Source organism: Rhopilema esculentum, chromosome 17 (genome assembly GCF_057945365.1).
Source record: "Rhopilema esculentum isolate cy_ngs chromosome 17, ASM5794536v1, whole genome shotgun sequence".
NCBI classification, from domain to species: domain Eukaryota; kingdom Metazoa; phylum Cnidaria; class Scyphozoa; order Rhizostomeae; family Rhizostomatidae; genus Rhopilema; species Rhopilema esculentum.
Genome location: NC_142831.1, coordinates 302,059 through 319,267, shown reverse-complemented (window position 1 = coordinate 319,267; position 17,209 = coordinate 302,059). Strand labels below are relative to the sequence as shown.

Here is a 17,209-nt window from a genome sequence, read left to right as displayed (position 1 = left end):
AGCGAACCCAGGTTAGTTTGTTTAGTATAAACAGGGCCATGATATAATCAGTTTGTGTGTTTTTATCTTAAGCTGAGTAACTTCACAATTGCATAATTATTTAATTAAACTGAATGCTTAAAAATATTCATACCCTACTGCTATCAGATTGACCCCACTATGCAAGGCTCTTGAGTTCCCCTCTAGGTGTTTAGCATCCTTAGACTAGAATGGTTTCTTAATGTCCCTCAGTTGAGTCTTTATTCCAAAGCTGAATCACGTTTGCTCCCAAACTTTCTTTTCTAATGGAAAACAAAACTTGAAAAATGCAAAAAAGAGTACTTCATAAAGATGCAACATTTCAGAGCCATTTAGATCCACTGCTGTTCTTTCAATCATCATCTTTTCAGGTGCATTTTCACAGAATATCTGAAAAATCATATGCTGCAAGATTTAGCTGTAGCAATTGCTCAACTTAAATCGTAAGTAAAAGTACAATCATTTTTTTCAAAGAAAATGGAAACATTGATAGCAGTGTTTTCAGCTATGAAAATACGAACAAATAATATTTTGGGAAGTTAATACCTTTATCGAGTTGAAAAAACAATAATTAGAACACGCCCACGCGTTAATAATTCATTTTTAGAACTTTTGCTGCCCTTCGACGGCAGCCTCCTCGTGCAGTCTTAGATTTATGTTCGATAGATTTATTGAGTCGAACTTAATTCAGAACTATGATAGACAATTTACCACAAGACGAAAGTATTTTTTATTGTATTATTTGTCGCAGACCTTCGAGTTCTTTTCAAAGTGAAGGAATATGGCGCACTTTGCATCGTATTTCATTAAATGTTCAGTTTCTTTCTCCCAAACTTCTTGTCGCTTCTCCAATATATAACCTGTCATTGCTTCTTTGTTCGGTGCAACCTCAGCAATTCATTTGTTATTTCCGTGATCTTCTACCCTGGGTACCAGACTCACTATATAAAATAATAGAGAGTCTGGTCTAGTGCGCCCCATTCTCGTTCTGGTGAACTTACTTGAAAGAACTGAAGTCTATTTAACAGACTAGGCCTGTGAAACAAGACTGTCAGATAAATAACAAAGAAACTCAGTAGTCAGAGGAGTTTTGGGAAATCTTAAAGCAAATGTGTTTTATTTATTTCTTTAAAGTCGACCTTTTTGATACAGTGGTAATAGACTTTTCTGCCTCAAGATAACAATCAAATCAGGTTTAAAACGCCATTTGGCAGCAAAAAACATGTGCGAAGCATGAAATTAAAGTTAGCACAATGCAGTTATTAAATGTTAATCATTATCAAATTTCGTATACAACTTAAAATAAGTCTTTTGTAATTTTCCTCATAAATTGTGTGTACTTTGAACGTCTACTTCCTCACTGAGAAGGCAGCGCGCTTGGACACCGCGGCGGTTAGAATCATCACGTTGGAAGGTCACCACAGCAAATATGGCCAATATGACAAGCGAAGCCCCGTATGCCAGGCGAAATATTAGCTATAACTGATTAACTGTGTTTGTTGTTGTTTGTTCTCGGCGCATTGCGGTGTTTCTTATCTACTACATTTCACTACAAGGCCTAATTTCTTGCAACGAGGCACAGCCTGAAATATCAGAGACTTTCCAAAGCCAGTTGGCAATATGGCGAAGGTGTCTCTTCTCTTTACAAAAAAGGCTTTCAATGCTGTTCTGTGTTCAGTTCCACAACATGCGGAAAATATTCTTTGAGTACAGTTTTAACAGCATCTTCAAACTCAATCGTTAAGGTCGCTAGCATTTATTTATGTTCTGTTCAATGTTTTACACCAGAGCTAAGTTTATTGTTTCGCTGTGACCTTTGAACGTACAGAGATCTGTACATTCGCTCCTGATTGGTTAATATCAGCACACCAGAACGAGAATGGGGCGCACTAGACCAGACTCTCTATTTTATTTCATATAAAGTGAGTCTGGTACCCAGGGTAGTGATCTTCTTGCTCTTCCAACTACACATATTTTCAGTTTTGCTTTTTCAGTGCGTGCTTTGCAATCTCTTTTCATTCGCTGGAGAAAGCTCAAGGTCCAAAATTATGCAAATTCAATCAATCATTTCAATGTCACTTTCGGCTTTTCTATCTCGGGGTTCAACCAGACCAACGTTTCAGTGGGCTTTTATTGGTACCAGAATGTTGGCGCTTTTCTCTTGTTGGGCTTCATTGGGCAATATTTAAAGATATTCTTCATCTGTAATTTTCACTTTGATTAGTTTTAGTAATAGGAATAGTCCATGTTCGTTTGAATTCGATTTCACTTTCAGTTCTTTCCGCATTTTTCCACGGAGAATTTTACGACCATGTTCGCTTAATGATTCTGAGATAAAAAAATCCAGACTCTTGTTCTCTTTTGAAGGATGTGTCTTCAAGCATAATATGGTAACAAAAATCGCTTACGGCACTTATACTTGACTCAAAGTTCAGATAGTCAGGAAACATAGGTTCTCCAAAAATGTTGTGACTGCCTTGTCTGTTGAAACGCCCTTTCGATGAAAATATCTTGAGAAAAAAGCAATAGGCAAATTTACCCTGATTACCCTGGTTGTAAAGGAGAGTTTAAGGGAATATGATTTCACAAACCTCTCGTCTCCAAGTGCCAAGATAAAAAGGCAAAATGATTCCCATCTTTAGGCTTCTCAAGACCGTCTGGAAACTGAGACATGTCTGGAAATAACAACCTATCTTGGCACTTGGCTTCGAGTGCTAACTCGCAAAAAGGCTTTCTGTACACCTTCTCGAGTGAACTCAAGTTACACTCAGTAGCTTAGTTGAGCTTTCAAATTGTTCAGTTCTTATCCTTCAAATAAAGAAGTTTTCTCTGAAAAGGGTTTTAATGAGGGATTTGGCCAGAATTATCCTAAAAACCATAAAGCAAATAAGTAGGCCTAACTCTCTTTTTCCGACGTTGTTCTTGTCTGTTGTCATTTCTTTCCACACCCAAGTTTTGTATTTTTCATTCGTGCTGAAAATTAACTTCATTTCGTTTTAATAAAGCTTTCAATATTGCTTTTGTGTATACACTTTAAGTTAAAAGCAATAACAGTAAATCATTTTCTGATCAAACAAACTCTTATTTATAATCACTGCATGCATAAGTTAAAAGAGGAGCCAACAAGTGACTGCGCAAAGTTTAATATGTTACAGAAAATCTGCTTAAGACTGTTTAATCGTTATTTAGAAGAGGCACACTTCCTTTTTCAGCCTACGTAGCCAAATGATTGCCAGGCTGCCAATTACGGGTAGTGAACGGCCAGGAATGTAAAGATGCTCCAAAAAAGGAATCATTTTGCTAGATACTTTCTCTAGAGTAAAAAGTTATATTTTCAAAATCCTATTGTAGGATGCTAATTATGCATAAAAAAGTCATGAACCTCAAAAACATGCACATTGTTAATGGTTTGCTACCAGCTGTATGATGAAGTGAAACTGCTAAATCTACCAGTTTACTCTCAAAATTTGAGTTGCTAACGTTCAGTTTATGATAAAATGAAAATTAATGGGCAGAACTTCTACATACGTAGGCCGCTTGACATTAAGGCCAGTACTAACCACCAACCCCTTTACATTTGCACAATGATTGTGGTACCAGCAAAGATACCGCAACAAATGAACTGCTTGAAGAAACCTTTTTATCGCAAATTTGTTTTGTTTTTCTTCGAATGTAAACTATCACTCTTCATCTTTCCTGGTAAATTGCTTTGATAATTTTTAACCAAACTTTGTTCCTTAGCTTTAACCAATGAAGTTTGTATAAAAATTTAACAAGCTTTGATTTTAAATTGACAAGATCCTTTAGAATTTGAATAAGAACTGTTTGTCCTTCTTTCTTTCACCAGCATTTATCTTCAACCACACGAAGTAAAACGTCATTTCTTCAGAGATCAACATCCCCGGACAAAGATCATTGAAACACCCTGTCACTTAACTCAAATGAAAATTTCCAGTTCCCCTAGCACAACATGCCTATCTGTCCTGAAATTCTGTTTGCTAAAAAGCTTCCTATAGTACCCTACAACAGATAATTTAGGAATACTCGCTTGAATACTGGAGCTAGAAAAAATCACTTTTTAAGGGCTGGGTAATGTGACCGTAAACAAACATTTTGTGTGGGACAGTCTGCGTGTAAGAGGGATTTTCCTCAACAACGTCAAAGCGGAGTGTCTTACAACATGGCAGGCCGTGATATCTTAATGCTTGCAGCATTCCTGCAAGTTTGAATCATTCTTAAACCATCGCTTTCAGCAATGTTTACTGTTCGTGAACCTGGGCTTCCACAGACAGATGTTTCTCTACCGTCCCTTCGGCCAAACAGTCTGCTAGAAATGTCACTTCTAGTGTTCCCGCTGCAGTACAAACAGCTTTTTTTTCTCGGACTGATCAATGAAATCATGTTGAAATATACGTATAAAATCAATCTTTAAGACTTTGGTAAAGAAATAATAAATTTTAGTGACAAAATACGTTTAAACCTTCTCGTTGCACGTTGCACTCCAGTTGCTGTGGTTAATTCACCCCATCCACAAGCATCAACACAACAACATCATCGTTCAAAAGGAGCGAGGTAATTTTCTAAAGTTGCTATATTTAGTTGAATGGAAGTATAAAACAGTGTTTTGTCTTACCTTGGAATTAAAATAGAGGGGTTAAGCGAAGAAAGCGTTTTCTTAATATGTCTTTATTCAACTCATGACCAGTTCCACGATAAAAAAGACAGTAGTTCTTTTAGCTCGCATCCATTCAGCAATGCATTCAAGCTAAAAGAGCTATAATGTTTTTTATTGCCGTGTTCCTAAAGTCTAATCTTTAAGCTTCCCCAAAAAGCCTGTCATGCAATTGTCATTACATTTTAATTATTGTCATATTTTAGGGGCTTGGTGATCTTTTTGGTTTAGTGAATCAAGAGGGATCTTGATATAGCTTCTAGCAAAAATCTTATCACAAATGATATCCGGGGGTACTGGCCCCTGCAGACCCCATATGCTACACCCCTGCGTCAACTTACCCCAGTATAAACACCGCAGTCTAACAAGTAATCCTTTTTTCGAATTTCGGACTTGTCTTATTCTTCTGTTTGAATAATTCGTCGTTAGCAATAATCATTTTCGTCTTGGCTGAAATGAAAGTGAAGCCAAAATGCAGAAAGATAAAAACTGACCGCAAGGAACAACAATGATGACATTGGGATCATCGGCGCCTCTTTGTCACTCAGAGGTGGGTTGCCATGGCGAAAATGCGAAACAGGCGGGAAGCAGCATTGTGCTATCGAATGTTCAGTTGATTTTCTGAAGTCGATGTGTTTCAAAACCAAACTCACTTGGGACAGCAACATCTCCAGGGCAGGTTAGCCAGATTAGCTTGTGTAGCAGGAATTTGAAGAGATCCTGCCATTCGGTGAGTGAATATATACTGTTCATATACAACCACGGGGTACACAAACAAATAATTGACAGACCCCCTTGAAGCTATTAATCAATCCCTTATCAATGAACTGAGCAGACTTAATGAATTAGGTACCCGTTTGATTGTATTACTATTTTATGGCTCAGCTTCGGCAGGATAATTCAAATGTAGCCGGTTGATCACCAAATAAGCTTGTGCTTGTTACTAATCACACTTACATGTCTTTTTGTTTACGGAATGTTTGAAAATTTTCCCCTCTCTGTTTGTCAGCTGTTTCCAGCGGGAGATTGCGTTTTTTGTTCTTAGTAAATAGTCTTTTTTTGTTGAAATGAACATTGTCGCCTCTTGGTTGCGCATTTGCTTGATTGTTAGCACCTCTTTTGCTACCAATCGACGATTTTGGTTGTTCGAAAATCATTCCAACCTTTCAAATGCCTGTGTTTTGGTATGTAAAAGTGTTAATTTGGTTCAAGTTTCTGTTTTGTTGGCTTTTAGAGATTGCCTGATACAATGAATTTTATATTTTAATGCAAAATTTAGAAACAGGCCATATAAATTGTTGCCACAGGGTTTGGTCCTTTTAGTTGTAACTCTTAAATAATGCTTAGAGGTGGACTACATGAATAACACATTTAAGAATAACTATGTCTCTTTCATATCAGATTATCATCTGATTAATATTATTTGGCATTTTAAGGGTCATTGCTGCAAAGGAGATCAATCCATGTTGAAAATAGTGGGACCAACAAGGTGATGGCAAGTACAAGAGTTATTCCAACTCCAGTCTTTGGAGATCCTTCAGATCTGCAGCCGAATTCTATGCTGCTGCAAATTAATGAAAGACCCCTGTCAAGACGCAGGTCTACCAGCCCAAGGATACTGTCCCCAAGAAACAAGTCAAGTGAGATACGCAACCACATCATTAGTAGCAATGAAAGAGACATACCTAAAAATTCACTTAGGCGCTCCAATACAAACCCTGACCTGCCTTCCCAAAGAACTTTTCCTTGGTCTGAGCCAAATGCAAATTTTGAAAGAAGGATTGTGAGTTCATCAGCAGGTGGCATTAAAAGACAACCAGGTAAGAATTAGTGTTAAATCCAAAAAAAAGAATTGTTTATTATATATATAATCCATATGATAATAATTATTGAATACCCTTTTGCTTTTAAAGATTTCAATATAGAGTTCTGGACTATTTTTTGCCTGATATTTCACTGAGTATAATATGTTGTATAATATATTTATATTTTACTGAATGCATTCTTTTTGAGTTATGGCTTCCTGGTTGTTTAGGTCACTTGCATACTTCTACTGTATTTTACATGTCCATTTGACATAGTCTTTACAAGGAGCTTTTAATCTCCTATTGATAAAGAATCAATGAATCTACAAATGGAAATCAGGATAATTTCAAGCCTGTCAGTTCTCTTTGCTGCTAATCACATCTGTCATTGAAGTGGAGGGTCACCTCTAGTTGATTTTACTACCCTCTATTGCTCTCTATATATAATATTAAATTTGAGGCCAGAAGCTGACTAACTGCACATTAGAAACACCAGCTGCTTTTTAAATTGCTGGATCTGCTATTGTTTTATTTCTGGGGCTTTTCAACTGCACAAGTGATTAGCACTTGTTTAATGGTTAGAAATAAGAAATCAATCAAGCAGCCCATTCTTCTTTTCAAAATACTTCAAACATGTGAAATAATTTCCAATTATTGTTTGTAGGTAGGTTTATTGTGTGTAAATGCAGTCTTTTCAACATGTTACACCAAAATTGGTCATAAGCTTTTATTCTGTATGGGTTGTGGAGACCTTAAGGCCAATAGCCTGTCAGCAAGTATGGAGAATTAAAGGTCATTTTGGTGTAGATTATTTTAAGTTGTATTTCACAACACTATTTGGCTTCTAAATCATCCGGTTCTAAAGAGAATTAGAAATTAACAATTATCAATTTTTTCAAATTTTATCAATTATCAAAGTTTTTCTTGTCAAGCCCTATCCACACCCACACCCCACCCCAATCATGTATTAATTGCAGATGACAAGGTACATCCCAATGTTCCAAGCTTCAAATGAGGCCAGCCTAGGTATAATTTAGATAGCAGCAGCTGCAAGCATCTTTATTAGCATGTAATAATAATGTAGACTGCAGTAATTATATACTACGCAGGCCAAATGCAAGGTAAGGCATTTCATTATCATATGGCAGTTTGTTTATATCAGGAAGCAAAGCAGGGACAAATTGAAGTGAATCCAGTAAATATTCCTTTAAGTTGAAGAAAAAATAACCAAATTTCTTTTTTCAACGTCTTAAGTAAATGAAGTTGAAAGGTTAAAACTTAATTTTGCTGCATACAATTTTTCTGTTTGAGAAATTTGAAGAAAACCTGATTAATTTTTATTTTAACACGTAAATGATAATTACAAAAGTAACTCATCAAAACACTATAACTTTTGTTTAAAGTGATATCCATTTTTAAAATTCCTTTCTTTTCTAAACATAGGCCCAGCAATGCAAGCTGGAAATATATTTGGAATTCTTAAAGCAGAAAATATCATCAGAGAAAATGTTAGAAGAAAGTACTCCGACATGAGAGAAGTAAGATTGCCCCTTTCTTGCGTATGGTATCCAATTTTGGTGGGAATACTACTAGCTCCTTTTTTTGGTTTTCGTTCAATTATTAGTTCTTTCTTTTTTTCATTCATTCGTTCTTTCATGCATTCCTGATTTCACTCACGTCGAGTCTTAAAGGGAAACATAGAAAGACCGAATAAAAGTAAGAACAATTTTTCTGCGCACCTAAAATATTTTCTGTCACTTATTCCTCTGAGTGTGATTGGAAATTTTATAGAAACTGGAGGTGATACCTTAGCTCAAGCGCCTCTGTTTAGCGAAAGTAAATGTTTTATCGCTATAGAATGAGTTTTATAAAAGTTTCAAAGAATGAAATCTTAGGAATCTTAGGATAAATAAACTAGTTGCTTCTTACTAAGGATGTCGGAACTTGATAAATGTCCCGCTGGGCTAAGTTTCCTTGCATGCAAGGAATTGCCACTTTCCAACGCCGAGCACTCAGTCCTTCCAAAACATCATTATAACCGTAAGCAAAAATCTGCATTTTGAATGAATGTTTTTATCGATATGCTCGTGTTGCAGTATCGATATTATCAACTGTTCTTTTCCTTTTCAACTAGGCTCTCGATAACACTCGTATGAGCCAACAAAAAGTCTTTTGTTGAAAGCTTCGTGTTCCTAAAATTTGATAAATTTCTAAAAGGGGGAAATTTATCCTTGTTGGATTAAGTGAACAAAAAGGAAAGTGTTACAATGAAGATTTAAATCGTTCCAAAATGAGTTGTTTGGCCACTGAGTTCCCCAGCATTTAGTGAACTCAGTGGTCGATAAAAATTGTTTGGCTAAAGTTAATTTAAAGTTGTTTTTTATTCGCAAAAATTATAAGCTTGCAATCCCTCCCGTTGTTTACAGTTTTAATCTTCCCCATTTAATGTAGGTAAGATCGACTTGTCTCTTATTGCTGAAACTCTTACGAAAATGATTCGGACCTTTCCTTCACAATAATTTCTGAAGGAAATATTATTGTCAAAATGATAAACTGACAGAATATCTCAAACTTTGTTTTTGAAAATGAACTAAACTCCTTCGATGTGCTAATTTGGCAATTTTTACCATTTTCGTCTTTCACAGGCATTTCAGATGCTCGACGTAGGCCACAATCAAACTGTGACTTTGGAAAATTTCCGACGTGTGATTCACGCCTTCTGCTTGCAGCTTGCAGATGACCAGTTCCAGCACTTATTGTTAAAGGTTAGTTAAATTCAAAAATTTTGTACCCAAAGAAACTTACTACTAAGAAAAATATTGATGGAGCGCACCATCATATGCATCGCACGTTTTCTTTTTGTATATGGCGCTCTTTGTTATGCATTTCAAACATCAATTGTTATGAGTAGATCTACAATCTACAATCTACAATGTTAGTCTCCAAAAAGGCTTAGCCCATGACGGAGAAACACGATACTCTCACTACTACACACCTACTTTACCTAACTACATATAACTACACACGAGTTTGGTTAACGGATTAGTTAGTTTGGCGCAAGGGCACTTGGTCAACATGTTTTACTTTGGCTGCATGACAATGCATACTACAGTTAGTGATAACACAGCTATGACGGATTCGACGGTTTAGATAATTTCCAGTTCCCGTATTAAAACGCTGCAGTCCACCATTTTCAAAGATCTCAATTGGAGGCACATTGGAAGATACAACAGAGAGAAAGTGCTCATGGGAAGGACAGGGTCTTCGATACTCTACTTTACTCTTTCCCTAAATAAATGTTTGTGTCTGTGTAAGATGTGCAGCACTCATCTCTAAATCATGAGCCGAAAACTCCCCATTTGAAAAGGCCATTGCGCAACCACACCAAAGCTAAACTGCATTTCACGGTTCTAATTATGGAATTGGTTTTCCAGATTGTAATTCACGTCATCTAAATACTCATAATGCATTCATACGAAAGTCACGAAATACTAAAATGGATAGATGGACGATTAAATACGACAACATTTCTTGGCATATACAACGAATGTGGCATATTGGTGTGCAATCGGGGAAATTCAAGTACAGAAATTGCAGTTTTAACCGGCAAATTTGTTTTTGCCAGCTTATAAACTATACAGAAGCAAACTTGCTAGGCTATAGCACATAAATTCTGTGACCAAGTCGTTTAGAACGCTTGGCTGAAGTGCTGAATGTTGCGGCATCAAGGTCGAATCAAGGCCCGACGTATGATTGGACGTTTGCATCTTGTCCATAACCGACAAAGGCAATACATTCTTAACACTTTGGTGGCTAAAGGATGCGAGAAAGGAATTGGCTACACTGCCCCATAATGCTGTTGGCCTGTGCTCTCTACCTGGCACTTCCCTTACTTCCAGCCGTATACAGGACTCACCTTTCCCTTTAATATCCATTCGAGTTAATATCCACACGAGTTAAATCAAATTTAAATATGTTCATTGGCTTCATTTCCTCTAATTCTTTTATATATCTTTTGACCTCAATGCAATGAAATGTCAGGATTTATTTTTCTTCCCTTCATCACGACAATCTTACGATAGGTTTAATCGTGATAGTTGATATCAAGAACCATTAACCCTATACATAGAATGAAAACTTCAACTGCAGAAGAAGTGCGCTAGTAACCCAAGAGTGATTCCATTTTAGATTGGAACAAAGGATAATGGAGTGATAAATTACGTTGCTTTTCTTGAAAAGTTTCGTGTTGGTCCTGTCATGATGTCAGAGCCTCAGAGATTTGCCCAAACAACACCAAGGTCTGTTTGCTTATCAGCATATACGTAATCGTTCTTAGAGTGATACGTGAACGAAATTAAGTTTATATTTGTTTACCCAAGAAATGTGCTCAGTTCAAACTACTTTTATCGTCAGAATTTCGCTAAATAGAACAGTATTTTTAACATAGAAATAAAAAAAAGTTCAGTACTGCACCTAATATTTATCTGAATCTAGACCTGCCTATGCTGTAACCTTTTTCAGAAAAGCAGCTTTACTCAAAACATCATAAGTCTATATTTATCATAGACATTATTTGCCTGATCTCCTTTGCCTTCCATAGAGATTTTCTCTTTTTATAGAAAAGTATTATTCAGACTGCCCCTAAATTTAATCCAAGCTAACAAGTTTTAAGTAGGTTTTCTGTACCTGAATGAAATCTGGATTTATTGGAATTTAAAGCTACATTTTCCTATCAAAACGGATTAGCCTGCATTATAACGCAAATGTCAAGTTATTTAAACATTGTGACGGTGATTGTCAGATCTTGAATTGCCCGAAATCATTTTGTCTCTGGTTAGCTATTGCACCACCGTATTAGGCCATGGCTCAAAACACGAAATTCTGCAATATTTTTTTATGAACAATATGGTTAGTGAAAAAGAAAACATGTTAGAACACAGTACACATTTAATCTGACACTCTTTAGAGTATAAAACGTCAAAATAATCTCCGAAGAGTGTCAGAAGGAAATATTATGTTTTAAGATATTATGTTTGCTTTTTCAAAACCGCTCTTAATATTCCTACTACCAATAAACTGTTTGCAAAGTTTGTAGTAGTGAAATCAACTTTTGACTGTACTACTGGCCTAAAACTCTTTTTCTATTCATGCACACGTGTCGAAAATATTAGAGGACCTTTAACCCGCCTTTTTTGTTCTGTTATTCAAACTTGTTATGTTGACAGTACTACAAGAATCTCACAATCAGGTCAAAGTCATATTGCATATCGTATATAAGAACTCGCACGGTTGGGGAATTTCCAACACACGAAAGAGCTTGTTTGTAGCTGTTTGTGTCTGTTAGTGGGAACAAAATTCCTACTGGAGTTCTTGAGATCTGCCCAATTCCAAAACTGGTTAAGCATGAAATGATTTCGAGGGGAGAAGTATCTGTTTTCTCGAATTTGATAGATATACACCTGATTCTGTAATTAACCTGTAATTAACATAGTTCTCACATTCAACATTTTTTTGCAGAACTAGCGATGGAAGGTCAGATTCTTTTGAATTTGTTGAAACAAAGCTAAGAGAAAAGGTAAATTGTTCGTCGTTCTGTCAAATTGTTCCTAGAAATTTTGCAGTAATTTAGTTGTCCACGCTGTTGATGCTAGGTCTTCATAACTTGAGCTTATTATAAAAATGGCTTGCTAACTACCAGAAATGCACTATCTGTAAAAGTAAAAAAATAACGAATGGAGTGTAGAATAGAGGGACAAAAGGAGAATGGATGAGTCAAAGACGCTACCGACGCATGATTGTCGATTGCTGAGGTAGCTAATCGAACCAGGCTAAAAGGGGTTAGGCTTTCCTAAATTATGACTGATGAAGAGTCTCTTTTTGAAGTTTGCAGCCTCTTTCACTTGTCAAGGTCTTTCCAATAGGATTGTCCCTTAGTTTCTACAGATTTCTTGCTTAAAATCATTGATGACTGGGCCTGTCCTTTGTTTGGTCATAAAGTTTTCATCGAAAGGAATTTTTCTTTTCTGTAATCAAAACGTGTTCATTTATGTTTAGTAACACGCATCGAAGCTTATTCACCTTTCTTCGTGTTTCTTGAAAGAACTGATGCACTGTATTTTTTAGCTCGCAGCACAGCTTGATGGCTTTATGAAGGCTGTCCGTCTATTCGACTATAACAGAGATGGCCATGTGCAGAGGAACGAATTGAAACGGATCCTTGACAACTGCTGCTTTAAACTTCAGGAAATTCATTTCAACAAGTGAGTGATGCTGGTAGCAAGGGAAAAATTTGGGTTAAATTTATACCCCATTGCTTGTAATTGCCCCCTCATGATCTTACCCACGCACATCTAGCACGATAATAGATATATTTCTTCCCACTCTGTGATGTCTTAGCCCCGTTAATCCTTCCTAGCCCCGATTCTGTCAAGCGTCTCTTTATTACTTTATCCCCTCTTAAGAATTTTCGTTTGTTACAGCATGATGCTTGTTAGCATCTTGATCTCTCTGTTCCGTCTTCTGTTAGCATCTTGATCAATTTGCAATTCTGAGCTTTGAATCTAGAAAAGAACGCTCCTTTTTCGTGTCTTGTTAAGTTAAGTGAGCAGTGAGTAATTTATATTACTAAAAAGTAAATCGTCAAGTATATTCAAGATAGATGTAAATTTTTTCCTCATCATCATAGCCATTCTCCGACTATTCTCTTCACAAGCACGGATCAAATTTCTTCCTCATCATCATAGCCATTCTCCGACTTTTCTCTTCACAAGCACGGATCAAATTTCTTCCTCATCATCATAGCCATTCTCCGACTATTCTCTTCACAAGCACGGATCAAATTTCTTCCTCATCATCATAGCCATTCTCCGACTATTCTCTTCACAAGCACGGATCAAATTTCTTCCTCATCATCATAGCCATTCTCCGACTATTCTCTTCACAAGCATGAATCAAATTTTTTCCTCATCATCATAGCCATTCTCCGACTATTCTCTTCACAAGCACGGATCAAATTTCTTCCTCATCATCATAGCCATTCTCCGACTATTCTCTTCACAAGCACGGATCAAATTTCTTCCTCATCATCATAGCCATTCTCCGACTATTCTCTTCACAAGCACGGATCAAAATTCTTCCTCATCATCATAGCCATTCTCCGACTATTCTCTTCACAAGCACGGATCAAATTTCTTCCTCATCATCATAGCCATTCTCCGACTTTTCTCTTCACAAGCACGGATCAAATTTCTTCCTCATCATCATAGCCATTCTCCGACTATTCTCTTCACAAGCACGGATCAAATTTCTTCCTCATCATCATAGCCATTCTCCGACTTTTCTCTTCACAAGCACGGATCAAATTTCTTCCTCATCATCATAGCCATTCTCCGACTTTTCTCTTCACAAGCACGGATCAAATTTCTTCCTCATCATCATAGCCATTCTCCGACTTTTCTCTTCACAAGCACGGATCAAATTTCTTCCTCATCATCATAGCCATTCTCCGACTATTCTCTTCACAAGCACGGATCAAATTTCTTCCTCATCATCATAGCCATTCTCCGACTTTTCTCTTCACAAGCACGGATCAAATTTCTTCCTCATCATCATAGCCATTCTCCGACTTTTCTCTTCACAAGCATGAATCAAATTTCTTCCTCATCATAGCCATTCTCCGACTATTCTCTTCACAAGCACGGATCAAATTTCTTCCTCATCATCATAGCCATTCTCCGACTATTCTCTTCACAAGCACGGATCAAATTTCTTCCTCATCATCATAGCCATTCTCCGACTATTCTCTTCACAAGCACGGATCAAATTTCTTCCTCATCATCATAGCCATTCTCCGACTATTCTCTTCACAAGCACGGATCAAATTTCTTCCTCATCATCATAGCCATTCTCCGACTTTTCTCTTCACAAGCACGGATCAAATTTCTTCCTCATCATCATAGCCATTCTCCGACTTTTCTCTTCACAAGCACGGATCAAATTTCTTCCTCATCATCATAGCCATTCTCCGACTATTCTCTTCACAAGCACGGATCAAATTTCTTCTTCATCATCATAGCCATTCTCCGACTATTCTCTTCACAAGCATGAATCAAATTTCTTCCTCATCATCATAGCCATTCTCCGACTATTCTCTTCACAAGCACGGATCAAATTTCTTCCTCATCATCATAGCCATTCTCCGACTTTTCTCTTCACAAGCACGGATCAAATTTCTTCCTCATCATCATAGCCATTCTCCGACTATTCTCTTCACAAGCGCGGATCAAATTTCTTCTTCATCATCATAGCCATTCTCCGACTATTCTCTTCACAAGCATGAATCAAATTTCTTCCTCATCATCATAGCCATTCTCCGACTTTTCTCTTCACAAGCACGGATCAAATTTCTTCCTCATCATCATAGCCATTCTCCGACTTTTCTCTTCACAAGCACGGATCAAATTTCTTCCTCATCATCATAGCCATTCTCCGACTATTCTCTTCACAAGCACGGATCAAATTTCTTCTTCATCATCATAGCCATTCTCCGACTATTCTCTTCACAAGCATGAATCAAATTTCTTCCTCATCATCATAGCCATTCTCCGACTATTCTCTTCACAAGCACGGATCAAATTTCTTCCTCATCATCATAGCCATTCTCCGACTATTCTCTTCACAAGCACGGATCAAATTTCTTCCTCATCATCATAGCCATTCTCCGACTTTTCTCTTCACAAGCACGGATCAAATTTCTTCCTCATCATCATAGCCATTCTCCGACTTTTCTCTTCACAAGCACGGATCAAATTTCTTCCTCATCATCATAGCCATTCTCCGACTTTTCTCTTCACAAGCACGGATCAAATTTCTTCCTCATCATCATAGCCATTCTCCGACTTTTCTCTTCACAAGCACGGATCAAATTTCTTCCTCATCATCATAGCCATTCTCCGACTATTCTCTTCACAAGCACGGATCAAATTTCTTCCTCATCATCATAGCCATTCTCCGACTATTCTCTTCACAAGCACGGATCAAATTTCTTCCTCATCATCATAGCCATTCTCCGACTATTCTCTTCACAAGCACGGATCAAATTTCTTCCTCATCATCATAGCCATTCTCCGACTATTCTCTTCACAAGCACGGATCAAATTTCTTCCTCATCATCATAGCCATTCTCCGACTATTCTCTTCACAAGCACGGATCAAATTTCTTCCTCATCATCATAGCCATTCTCCGACTTTTCTCTTCACAAGCACGGATCAAATTTCTTCCTCATCATCATAGCCATTCTCCGACTTTTCTCTTCACAAGCACGGATCAAATTTCTTCCTCATCATCATAGCCATTCTCCGACTTTTCTCTTCACAAGCACGGATCAAATTTCTTCCTCATCATCATAGCCATTCTCCGACTTTTCTCTTCACAAGCACGGATCAAATTTCTTCCTCATCATCATAGCCATTCTCCGACTTTTCTCTTCACAAGCATGAATCAAATTTCTTCCTCATCATCATAGCCATTCTCCGACTATTCTCTTCACAAGCACGGATCAAATTTCTTCCTCATCATCATAGCCATTCTCCGACTATTCTCTTCACAAGCACGGATCAAATTTCTTCCTCATCATCATAGCCATTCTCCGACTATTCTCTTCACAAGCACGGATCAAATTTCTTCCTCATCATCATAGCCATTCTCCGACTATTCTCTTCACAAGCACGGATCAAATTTCTTCCTCATCATCATAGCCATTCTCCGACTTTTCTCTTCACAAGCACGGATCAAATTTCTTCCTCATCATCATAGCCATTCTCCGACTATTCTCTTCACAAGCACGGATCAAATTTCTTCTTCATTATCATAGCCATTCTCCGACTATTCTCTTCACAAGCATGAATCAAATTTCTTCCTCATCATCATAGCCATTCTCCGACTATTCTCTTCACAAGCACGGATCAAATTTCTTCCTCATCATCATAGCCATTCTCCGACTTTTCTCTTCACAAGCACGGATCAAATTTCTTCCTCATCATCATAGCCATTCTCCGACTATTCTCTTCACAAGCGCGGATCAAATTTCTTCTTCATAATCATAGCCATTCTCCGACTATTCTCTTCACAAGCATGAATCAAATTTCTTCCTCATCATCATAGCCATTCTCCGACTTTTCTCTTCACAAGCACGGATCAAATTTCTTCCTCATCATCATAGCCATTCTCCGACTTTTCTCTTCACAAGCACGGATCAAATTTCTTCCTCATCATCATAGCCATTCTCCGACTATTCTCTTCACAAGCACGGATCAAATTTCTTCTTCATCATCATAGCCATTCTCCGACTATTCTCTTCACAAGCATGAATCAAATTTCTTCCTCATCATCATAGCCATTCTCCGACTATTCTCTTCACAAGCACGGATCAAATTTCTTCCTCATCATCATAGCCATTCTCCGACTTTTCTCTTCACAAGCACGGATCAAATTTCTTCCTCATCATCATAGCCATTCTCCGACTATTCTCTTCACAAGCGCGGATCAAAATTCTTCTTCATAATCATAGCCATTCTCCGACTATTCTCTTCACAAGCATGAATCAAATTTCTTCCTCATCATCATAGCCATTCTCCGACTTTTCTCTTCACAAGCACGGATCAAATTTCTTCCTCATCATCATAGCCATTCTCCGACTTTTCTCTTCACAAGCAC

The 17,209-nt window shown here is 37.4% G+C and overlaps 1 protein-coding gene across 1 annotated transcript in view; it reads left to right on the top strand.

Moving 5' to 3' along the window:
• The first annotated feature begins 5,113 nt into the window (after positions 1–5,113).
• LOC135683353 (EF-hand calcium-binding domain-containing protein 6) overlaps positions 5,114–17,209 on the top strand; it is a 61,105-nt gene continuing 49,009 nt past the window's right edge. The window contains exons 1-7 of the mRNA XM_065198588.2: positions 5,114–5,420; positions 6,127–6,510; positions 7,939–8,033; positions 9,141–9,260; positions 10,684–10,793; positions 12,013–12,070; positions 12,619–12,755. Coding sequence (XP_065054660.2) covers positions 6,183–6,510; positions 7,939–8,033; positions 9,141–9,260; positions 10,684–10,793; positions 12,013–12,070; positions 12,619–12,755 — 848 coding nt within the window. The 5' untranslated portion in view covers positions 5,114–5,420; positions 6,127–6,182. The remainder of the gene's footprint in view (positions 5,421–6,126; positions 6,511–7,938; positions 8,034–9,140; positions 9,261–10,683; positions 10,794–12,012; positions 12,071–12,618; positions 12,756–17,209) is intronic.